This window comes from Bombus affinis, chromosome 8 (genome assembly GCF_024516045.1).
Source record: "Bombus affinis isolate iyBomAffi1 chromosome 8, iyBomAffi1.2, whole genome shotgun sequence".
Lineage (NCBI taxonomy): Eukaryota > Metazoa > Arthropoda > Insecta > Hymenoptera > Apidae > Bombus > Bombus affinis.
Window position 1 is genome coordinate 6,295,972 of NC_066351.1, and position 12,044 is coordinate 6,308,015.

Here is a 12,044-nt window from a genome sequence, read left to right on the forward strand (position 1 = left end):
TCCATGAGCGACATTTTGCCGTGCGATATCGTTGCGATCAAGTATCTGTCTTTATCGTCGTTAACAGAGAAAACAGAAAAAGGCACACGGTGAAATTATTTGACTGATCCTTTCTAGCTTGAAAAATAAAGGTATCTTCGAGAGTTTCTTCAAACAATACAAATAAATTACTCCGTATTACTCATAATTAATGCATACGTACATATTGAAAAATATGACAAAAAACGTTGAACCAATTTTGCCCATCCTTTCCTACGACATTCTTCTTCAAAGTATTCGCTGCAATAAAACACTGCAGTAATTCTAACGTACAGTTAATATGAAATCAATAGAAAAAAAAATTAAAAACTAGAAATAAATCTCTATTACACCATATTGGAAAAAGTGGGTTAAAAGAAAGTTAGAAACAGCTCTTCGGTATCTTTCCCCAATTTCTTCAATCAATTTTCATGTACGTTTTCCCAAACTTTCAACCATAATGTTTTTCATATAAAAAGGGTCGCTTAAACGGTGGTCCATCGGGCCTCGAGGTTCGAAGTAATTTCTTCATTAACTCCATGGTACAGTGGAGTATCGCGTGTTCCACTTCGAGGATACAACAACGTGAGGCCTTCCGTTTTCCGGAAAATCTACCCGCGACACGGTACTTCCGAGCAGCTGACGGCTTGCCTTAATTTTCGTTTCATTAGCTCCCGCCAATTCACTTTGTATCGCGGCCCCTCGCTGAATAGAGAGGCGTTACTACACGCTCGCAATATCGTTTCCCTTTCTCCCATATGCTAACACGGGCCCCCATAAAACGATTAAGCGCGTTGTTTTATAATTTTGGGAAATTGGACGGCTTAATGTTTCATTTCTCATTACAAAGGACCGCCGTAACAGTAGAACGAAACTCGCTGAATTACAAATATTGCGGTGCATGTCTGATGACTGAGATTCTTTTCTCAAGTTGTGTAAGATCGAGGTTGTTGGAATTTTCTCACTGTTCCGAGAAATTATTGTGACTGTTGGCTGCAGGTCTTCTTGAAGATATGAAGGTAATTTTAACGTTCTTGCGTTTTAGGTCAAGGAATTCCTTTATGATGCAGATAGTTTCACAGTCATGAAGATCTTCGTTTGAGATTTTGTTGAGGTGTTTGAAAGATGGTTGCGTATCGTTAGTTTGTACAGTCTAAAGTTATAAAAAAAGAACAATGAATAATTTATGAGCCTGCAATACGTTCAATGGTGTGGGTTTACTATTTTTGAAATATATTATTTGAAAATATTAATATTTCGAAAATTCAATAAATAATAATATTATGTCCATATAGTGAAATAACAGCTGAAAATTTCGTATGACAGCATTTAAATTTTATTAGAGTGTACAATTAGCTTGTTATAAAAGTTTATGAAACAATTGAATTAATTTAGAGGAACCTGCTTCGTTTCACTTGTAATTTAAAAATGCAATAGCCTGAAGATAAAGAGTTCTTCAAACAACAAAGCAATACTACGACATTTTACAATTACTTATTAAAACTGGTAGCTACTAAGTGTCAATTTTATTCCGTCACGATATTTCGCAATATCATACATAATCGTAATAACCATCAAGGATAGAATCATTGCAAACTTTATATTTTGTTAACGATAGTCAAGTGTCCTCTGATTCTATAATACTAAACGGTATCGTGCATTTTCTCTTGGCAAAGGTGGAATCCGCTATTCTATACGATGCTGTCTTCATGTTCTACAACACGCTGGAGACCTTAAACGCAAGGAACATGTCTGTAGATATTGACCCGCTACCGCTCTCTTGTGAAGGGGAAAAGAAATACAGCGCAGGTCTCGACATTATCAACCTGATGCGCGAGGTAAAGCCTTCCCGTACATACGAACATATTAAAATGATGCATATAAAGACTATAGGGGAAGAGCACAATAAGTTACATCTTTTATTTTTTACAGAGAAACCTTTTTAGGATATAATACATTTTCAATCAATTCCATATTAACAAAATTTCCTTTTCACTTGGTCTTAGATCTAAACATACGTTCTTTTGTTACCTTCAAGATTTCCAAAATATTGCTCGAACAAAATATTGCTGGCAATAATTGTACCTTTGACAATCATGAAACTTTATCAACTTATCAACTAGTTATAAAAGACCGGCATCTTTGAAAATTCTCCTGCTCAAAGTCCTTTTGATAAGACAAAGAAATCAAGAAAAATGTAATCATCACGCTTTTCTCCTGAGACATTCGTATCAAATATTGTTCGTTTGAAATTGGAATTTAGAGCGCGCCAATGCCACTCATTAAACTTTGTCCTATCGTCGATTATCAACCGTATTAAGGAAGAAGAAATTCACTATAAATTAGGTATGTTTAACGTTAAGAAGATTTATAATAAAAATATGAAACTTCATTGTCGCGATATTGATATGTACTAATATATTAATAAAAACGAAAAATTGTCATAATAAATGTTAATGAACTATGTCAATGTCAGTAAATTTTCAAAAATTAATTTGATGGAACTCAATTCCTACAGCCACTCAAGCTAGCCATATCTAATATTTAAACAAAAACCATTGTTACAAGTTATCCGAACGCTTTCTGACACTTTATGTTAATAAGAAAATAAAGCATAGATTTAATGGCCACGGTTCCTACAGCTATCCGACGAAGGAAAGGTCGAAGGGAAGCTCACAGGGCCAATAACGATCGACGAAAATGGTCGACGTCAATCCTTCCAAATACAAATTATAGACGTGAGACCGGGTGAAAATGTACAAACAGGATATTGGCGGCCAGATGGTCTTCACTCGATCAAAAGCGAAAAAGAACGTGAACGTTACTTGTACAAATCCATTGAACTGAAGAAGTTCAAGATTACTACTAAAGTAGTGAGTATTCTCTGACATTCTTAGATATTTGTAATTATTAGAATATTCTTGTTGGTAAAATACCGAGACTTGAATTTGTCTGAGAAGCAATATGGTCGTTCGGCGACAAAACCACTAATTAAGAAGCTTTGTGAAAAAGAGCACGTGGATGTCTAATATTGATATTTTTCGAACGTGCTAATTAACTGTAATTCATCAGGGACCACCGTATATCATGGAAGTGCCGGAAGGTTCAAATCGAGGTATACTGATTGACCAAATGCGGTACGAGGGTTTCTGCATTGATCTCATCGACGAGATTGCCAAGCTGTTGAAATTTAAATATGAGTTCGAATTAGTACCCGACGGAAGTTACGGCAAGTACGATAAAGAAACGAAGCAATGGAACGGTTTAATCAGACGTCTGCTGGATCATGTACGTAATTGCTTGCAACCACGTTCTATGTAATTAAAGATGATTAATGCAAAGATTTCAAAGATTTCAATTTCTTATTTCACTTTTAATTCTAGGCGTATGGTGACCAATAGATTTCCATATATCACTAAATAAACTAAATTTTACTTTTTATTATATGTTATTATATCTTTCAGACAATATTAAAAGACTGAAAAACAACTACTATTAATTAGATTGTTTCATATGAAACATCTGACTCTATTGTACCAATTTTCTAAATATTACAATAAATTTGTGAATAAATATATTTATCTTTATAAACCTATCTATCATTGCGTATAATTTTGAAGTTTTGCATCTATATATATATATTTTATATGTATACAAGAAATTATTTTCTCGTCTTTAATAATTTAAAAGAAAGTTCAAAAATTCAAGACTTAAACTAAAAGCGCATGAAATCCTTTCAGGACGCGGATTTAGCTATTTGCGACCTGACAATCACGTACGAGCGAGAAAATGCGGTCGATTTCACGATGCCCTTCATGAATCTAGGTACAGTATCTTTAATTTCTTATCGCGTTCTATTTTCGCAATAAATCTCGTGACATTGCTATTTTATCCGATATGTCCAAGTCAGGTATCAGCATTTTGTACAGAACACCGGAGGAAAAAGAACCGGACCTGTTCTCGTTCCTGTCACCGCTGTCACTCGACGTCTGGATTTACATGGCGACTGCTTTCTTAGCTGTTTCGATAATGCTATTTGTGCAAGCTAGGTGAGATTTTAAAGAAAGATAACAAAAACTTTATACAAGAACTGTGCTCCAGGGTTTAATAGCTAAACTTTGTTAGTGTATTCTATAGATAGGTGTAAACAAACGAAAAATGTTATACATATAAATATATATCTTATCAGTTATAAGTGTTTATCAAAATACAACATACAAAGAGAACAGTAACAGACTTGTACTTACTATGCTATACGACAAGAATACATTTAATCAACATAATCATTAGCTGTTAATTAGAGGTATGTGAAAATCCGAAAATATCTCGTAATTCCAGATTTCCGAGTATTTTAAAATTATACAGTCTGGAGTATGGAGCAGAAATAATAACGAAATATGCCAGAGATATAATATTTTATAATAAATTATTTTATTATAAAGTACTAAAATGAAATAATAAAAATGTTTTATTATAAAATATTTTATCTATCATGCATATTTCGTTATTATCTCTGCTTCATATTCTATTTTATATAATTTTATAATTCTCGAGAATCCCGAAATTCTAGCAAATCCTGACAATCTCGTATTACGAAATACTTTCGGAACCCGACCTGACCCGTACCGACCCGATGTCTTACCGACCCATCCCGAGCATCGGGTTCCTGTTATTTTCGAATTCTCACACATTTCTACAGTTTTAATATTCCATTTCAAAATATCCACCGTTTATATCAATGAAAAGCTGATCACGATAAAAAGTTGCATTTATTGTTCAATAAAGCTTATTTTAATATTGCTTTGTCTCAGTGAATCAGCCTGTTCTTTTTGATACTTCTTTAATATATATTTCTTTTTTACAGTTATCCACACATAAAAGTTTATGCTGTTTATGTCGGGGATCAAAATCTCTTTGTATCTCGTACTTTTATTGTAACTTTTCAGTAATGATTTAAATAACTAATATTCGTGTAAGATGTCTTGCTTGATTATATCTGTAATATATACCGACAAAGTTTGGCTATTAAATACTGAGATACCCTACATAAACCAAGTTTTCTTTTTCTGAAAAGAAAATTTTCTTTAAAGTACGTTTTTTATGTTTCTGAAAAGTGTAACAAAATTAACTTCTAAGAGAACGATATTAAAGAAGTAGAATAGCGTGCGCTTACAGGAATCCGTGCTTAAAAAGAAGGTTTATTTACAGAATAGCGCCAGGCGAATGGGACAATCCGCATCCCTGCAATCCAGACCCGGAAGAATTGGAAAATAGTTTCGACCTGAAAAACTCTATGTGGCTCACTGTCGGCTCTATGTTGCAACAAGGCTCTGATATACTCCCCAAGTAAGTTCAAAACCGGCAAACTTAACAAAGCACCTATGCTACCGCAGCCTGTCTTACATGCATGCAAAGCCGTGCGATAATCGTGAAACACAAGCCGCAACACCACCGCAAAGAGATGCTACTGTGTCTGTTTTGCCTTGTGTAACTACAACTCTGAAATTACTCGCGAGAGTTCCAGCAAACTGGACGTTTGTTGGTTTATTAATAACTATTCAACACGAAATAAATTTTTCGCAAACGGAATTTTAATATATTTTAGAAAGTATGTTGTATCTTTCTCAAGATATTCATTGTCAAACACACCATGAATTGTATTCTATGAATACTGTCATGAACTTGCTCGTTGTAATATCAATACACTGTTAAGTTTACATAAGATTTAGATTTGGTAGTCAAATTTAATAGAAACCTATTTAAAAGAATCTCTGGCTTAAAGTAGCAAGGGACCGCGTTAAACGGTCGGAACGAGACGAATTCCTTTGAACACAAAGACTAAAGTATTCCGATAAGTAAAAGAAGCTAGAAGGAAAATAAGGAAATAAAATATTGCGGATCGTTTGTAGAAAAGTGTACAGAGACGGTGCCAAAAGCAGACGCGGCCCTTTTTTTCTCTCCCCCGCAGCCGTTCTCCCGTGTCTCCCAGCCATCCTCTTTTTTTCACGACAATTAAGCTTAACGAGCCGCTGTTTGCCGGACATATTTGAGGCGGCTTCCCACTTATTAACGCCGGCACGGCGCTAACTCTCCGCTCGTAACGTCGCGCGTGTTTGCTCGCTACATACTGACGACGTTCCGACTAAAGACGACGACCACGACGGCGATGCTGACGGCTAACAACGGTGAATCCTCCTAACTGCCTCCTAGCCGCTTGTTTATGCTACGCGAAGGTAGCATGAATCGTCGTGATTTGCATAGAAGTAATATTTGAATGTCTTTTACAACCGACTTGGATCTAAAGGAGAAATGGTCTAAGGGTAAGATTTTTATTATTTTTAAGAAAAATCCATGACATCGATGTCAGCAAACGATTTTCTGTAGAATAATTTATGTATTATCGTCGTTGCTAGATTACGAATGTTTATGCACATATATGCATAACTGAATACGCTAAAGAAATAGAATTTAACTAAAGATTTATTATACAAATATCGTAACTAACAAGGTACTATACCTTGAATATTTTATATACACATCTGCGCATTATGTGTATTCTGTAGATTTTCGTACGCTTAAATTTCGCATAAATGCTTACATAAACATCTGCAGTCTGGTCATTACATTTTAGCGGGTTGATGAGTCGCTCTCATTTATTCTACTGTACGTAAGATGATTTAAAAGCTGTTCTAAACTACTTTACAAATTCATTACTAACTTCTGTGTTAGATATTAAGAAAAAAGCAGCTTGAGTTTAAAAAAATTCCTTTTGACCATTGTGTGAAATAATCGCAATAGAAATTGTTCGTTAAATTTACAGATATACTGTTGTACACACATTTGTTAAAATTACGTATTGAAATTATAGTTATGTGTAATTAAATGCAATTATTATTCACCATAAAATTTACTTTACATAATTAAAGAGTCACGGATCAAAAGAAAAAATTCATTGCCAAAATTTCGTGGAATATTTCTGTAGAATAAATGGGAGTATCGCTTATCGATTTCGCGCGGCGGCAATTTAATCGCGATCCATTTGTCGGCGAAGGCAAGCTAGCCTCGCGAGGAAACAATGTCCTTTGTTTCTGTTTACTCGGCGTCCTGTACACGTTCGCGTGACACAGAATATCCGCACGCGCGCCATGCTCGGCAAACAGGAGTCATTTGCATACGCGGCTCTTTAGCTCGCGCTTAATTAGGAAAACGCGATGCACGCTGTCTCTGTCGCCGCTTCTGCGCTTCTAGCGTATCGTCGAGATGCTTCATCCACTCATCTCGTAAGTACCGGACGATTTATCTAAACGACGTAGACCGCGATTGGCTGAACCGTAGACAGATTTCATGTTGAACGAAAATTCATAGCGTGATCTTTGTAGAAGCATAGATCATAAAGCATTTTGTATTAGAGTTTATCAGGCTCAAATGTAACAGTTGGATTTTGGAATTCGATTCTATTAGAGTTATAAGAATACTATATTCTAAGCTCGTATATCTATTGTGTTTGACATTATTGAAACCATAAAAGTTTATCTTCGTGATAATAAGAACTGATATTAAAAATATATATGAAAAATAGAATAACGCAACTGTAATTTTAGAAAATCAAGATATTTAGTCGACTAAACTGTAATAAATGAAAGAAAGCTAAAATATTTGTGTATATAAATAAAAAAGAATTAAATGAAACCAACTTTACGTTTGAGTGTATTGATCTCTAATGAGCATAGATTCGATGCAACTAACTCCAACTCGTGTCAATCCACCTCGACCCATCCTTACTCGCTTCAACCTGTTTAATTTGCATCGATCAGCTTCGATCAGTTCTACTTCACGTCAATCCGCTTTGATCAGCTCCAATTCTCATCTGTTCGTTTCAACCAGCTCCAACATCCATTGGTCAGCTTTGACCAGGCCCAATTTACGTTGATCCGCTTCAAACTGTCCCAAATCAAATCAACCAACTTCGACCAACTGCAATTTCCATCGACTTTCTTCGACCAATTCTGATTCAGTTAGCTTCAACTAGTATAAACTCATTTTGATCAACTTCAACTCACATCGACCTATTCAATCAGTTTCAATTGGAACATCTGTAACTCCTGTCAGCCTACTTGGATCAAACACGTTCAAATTCTAATCACTCTTGTATTTCTGTTGTTTCATTTAGAACACCTTCGATTCGAATGGTGGCTGGTATGTGGTGGTTCTTCATTATGATTATGGTTTCTTCGTATACTGCCAATTTGGCCGCCTTCTTAACGTACGACAAGAAAGAAAATCCAATCCAAGGTGTCGAAGATCTTGCTAAACAGACGAAGGTCAGATACGGGGCCGTGGATGGCGGATCCACGTCCACTTTCTTCAGGGTAAATTTCTACCTTCCGACATTTCGGAATATTCTAATATCTAGACTGCGAATATCTGTACATTTACGGAAAATTTACTTATTTAAATGCGCAGAAATATACAGTATGCACGTGCAATATGCAAAGATACATAAAATATATAGTTCATATATAAAACATATAAAGAAGTGGAACGTAATTATAAATTCATTTCATACGGGAAATATAATAACGAATACTACACTTGAGATGTTTTATATATCTTTGCAAATTACGTACATTCTGTACATTTTTAAATTTCTAAATTTAAAAAATGTACAAACATCCGCAATCTATTAAATATTTATCTTCGTTTAACAATAACGTCATTTCGATTACAGGACTCCAACTATACGACATATCAACGCATGTGGGCGACCATGCAGGAAGCAAGACCAAGTGTGTTCACGAAAACGAACGACGAAGGCGTTGAACGAGTGTTGAAGAAACGCGATTATGCCTTTCTTATGGAGTCTACCACGATCGAGTACAGAATGGAAAGAAACTGTGAACTGGACAAGATTGGAGGTCTTATCGATAACAAAGGATATGGTATCGCCCTGCCACGAAGTATGTTCCACAATCCTTCAATGTTATTTCGAATCATATCGGCGCGAATCTTTTGAAATATGATCCTTTTTCGTTAGATTCTGAGTATAGAACGCCCATAAACGGCGCGATATTGACGTTGCAAGAGAAAGGGGTGCTCCAAGACCTGAAGAAGAAATGGTGGGTAGATCGGGGCGGTGGGTTGTGCACGAAAACCGAACAAGAACCGTCATCGTCAGGTGAATTAGGAATAGCCAACGTCGGTGGTGTTTTCTTAGTCCTTCTGATCGGAACTTGCGGCTCGTTCATCATCGCTGTCTTTGAATTCCTGTGGAATGTACGGAAGGTCGCCGTGAGGGAGAAGGTGAGTCTCTTCAGCCGCGTCTCCTCCTGCTCACAAGACCGTTATCTCACCCTTGGATCTCTTTTACCCCGAAACCAGTGATAAATTTTCCTCTGCGTCGCGTGTATAAGAAAGCGAAGGAATCATTCTTTCTCATAAAAATCGTCTTTAAATTATTCTTGAAGAAGGAAATGACAAATAATAATTATTAGATTATCTTGACCGTCTGTGCAAGTTCAAGTGCATTTTAAAGTATATTGCTTCGCTTAAATTGAATATTTTTATTTAACAGAATTTTGCAATAGTGTTCGATTACCATCGATTTAGAATACTTCGTAGAAAGAATAATTTTTAAGGAATAAAACGAAATTCGTTAATGACAATTTTAAATGAGATAAGCTATAACCGATGTATTGTATAATCATATTTGGATGACTCGCTATCTTACTTATATTATTGTAACTTCTTTCTTATCTTGGTAAATATTAATTAAAGTAGCAGCAACACTTTTATTAAAATTAGATTCGAGAGTATGGAATTAAGCAATGGACCGACTTGTGACAGTTTCTTGTGGACGTTTTTGCAGGTTACACCATGGGAGGCGCTGGTAGCAGAATTGAAATTCGCCGTGAACATTTGGGCGGAGACGAAACCCGTTAAAATCTCGAAAAGCAGCGGCACGAGTTCGATGGAAGGCGGCATCGGTCGGGCGGCCTCCACAGCTCGTTCAATCGTCGGCTCGTTCCTTCGTCTCGACATCCTCGACAAATTCGATAAAGATAACAATACCAATAATCACAGCGACGATCGCAAGATCAACTAAAATTCCAGCAAACTGTCGATCATTCTACCATTATACATTAAGCTGGTTATGTTACAAATTGAGGATGAACAATTTAAGTGCTAATTTTTGCAACATGATATTTTATTCTTCATGAAGATTATGTAACGGATTTTAATCTTAAGATTTTTATTTTTTGTGCAATCTTTTCTAATCTCTAATTTTTCAAAATTTGTTTCTTATTTATTACTACTATAATTCATAATATTAATTACTAATTTCTGTGGTTATTTATTAACAAATAAACATATAAAACAAGTAAATTCGACAACAATTGCTTCATTTACAACAAAATGATATAATATAATCACTGATAATCTACAATAATAGGGACAACAGAAAGAAAACAAATTCGTCGGTAATATTTAAAGAAGCACAGAACAAAGAATAGTCTGATAAAAATAGGCATAAAAATAGTGATCAAAGAACAAAAATTCCAACGGAGCTAAATTTTGATAGAGATCTTGGATACACCTGTAGAAATAAAGTGCCAAAAATCCCTATTGATTTCATGCGTGCTAAAAAAGTTATTCGAAGTCGCAGTCAGAATTTTCGGATTTTTTTAATTTTTCTTGAAAACGGTAAGTTTTATCGAAAATATAGTCTAGACAAAAATTATAGATCATAAAATTATCTACAAAAATGGTCCTTATACTTTTTTTCCTAAGAATCACCATTCCTAAGATATCGTCATTCTAAAAGTTGAAGGAGTTACATTCTACATGATATGCACACAAATACCACATATATACATAGTCAGGCACTTAATATAAGTAAAAATACCTATTTGTATCTCTTATATGTTTAAACAATACAATTTTGAGAATATATACTCAAAAGAAACTCAGTCCCTTCGCCAATCCTTTCTACATACCCGCATGGCCTTGATCAACATCTGGCTACTATATAATTGTTCACGTGGCGACGCTCTGCTTTTCTGAAGTAAGTGAAATACTTTTAGTGTAATGAACGTTCCTTTCGAGTGAATACATGTATTTATTGCTAGCGTCTACTATTACAGTTTGTACCCATTAATATTTTTAAAATTGTCACAATTGTGCTTTATTTGCAATAAACTTTTGACGGAAGCTGAAACTGTTACAGTTAGTCGTGGAATGAAAACTTTGATCGATGCAAGTATCGAAAGAGGTGATGAGTTTGTTGATTATTTGAGAAGTGAAAAGTCTGTAAGAGTTCACGTGGATTGCCGAAAATCATACACCCGGAAAACTTCAATTGCTGCTATCAAAAGACAATATGAGGATGGACAAGCTAGTACATCAAAAGTAAGTCCACCTTGTACTAGAGCACGAGTAAGTGAATCCGACTTTTGTTTTAAAAAATGTTGCTTATTTTGTGGCGATGAAGAGGATGAAAAGGCTCTTGCTAAGCGGAAGTTCTTGCTAATGTTCAAATGAATACAACTGATCAGCATGTAGATGCAAGTGATTCTCGAGTAAAGAAAGATGCTAAAGATATTAAAAAAATTCTTGAGTGGTTTTCATCACATGATCCTTTTCCCGAAATTAACAAAATCTTATCTATTGCTAGTGGAGTCGTCGGCGGTAATAACATTAATTGCCATAAAGCTCGTGAAGTTGGGATTGCTTCCATATCCAAAATGATAGGTCAAACGTCCAATAATATTAAATTAAAACGCTCTGAAAAAGTACTCCTTCTTTTAGCCGTGAGTAGCACCGTTAAAGTTCACGAAGAGGAGGTACCTATAGAGCCTGTATTATTATTTCAACGCGTGAGTATCACTAAGACGTTCGAGGATGAAATTGAAAAATTTTTCGAGTATAAATTAGCCCCTTACCCGTTATCACTCTTCGATGCACTTGGAATGCGCAAAACACCAAAGTCAGCCATTTACGATTGCTTTAAATCGGTTAATGCTGAAGTT

General features: G+C 35.3%; 1 protein-coding gene across 3 annotated transcripts in view; it reads left to right on the forward strand.

The window, feature by feature from the left end:
- Positions 1 to 10,985, forward strand: part of LOC126919632 (glutamate receptor ionotropic, kainate 2-like) — a 148,761-nt gene extending 137,776 nt beyond the window's left edge. For all 3 annotated transcript variants that reach the window (XM_050729108.1, XM_050729106.1, XM_050729107.1), the window contains 10 exons: positions 1,695 to 1,856; positions 2,661 to 2,891; positions 3,091 to 3,306; positions 3,759 to 3,843; positions 3,929 to 4,067; positions 5,227 to 5,364; positions 8,189 to 8,387; positions 8,747 to 8,975; positions 9,053 to 9,318; positions 9,884 to 10,985. In XM_050729108.1, coding sequence (XP_050585065.1) covers positions 1,695 to 1,856; positions 2,661 to 2,891; positions 3,091 to 3,306; positions 3,759 to 3,843; positions 3,929 to 4,067; positions 5,227 to 5,364; positions 8,189 to 8,387; positions 8,747 to 8,975; positions 9,053 to 9,318; positions 9,884 to 10,120 — 1,902 coding nt within the window. In that variant the 3' untranslated portion in view covers positions 10,121 to 10,985. The remainder of the gene's footprint in view (positions 1 to 1,694; positions 1,857 to 2,660; positions 2,892 to 3,090; positions 3,307 to 3,758; positions 3,844 to 3,928; positions 4,068 to 5,226; positions 5,365 to 8,188; positions 8,388 to 8,746; positions 8,976 to 9,052; positions 9,319 to 9,883) is intronic.
- Positions 10,986 to 12,044: the final 1,059 nt, after the last annotated feature.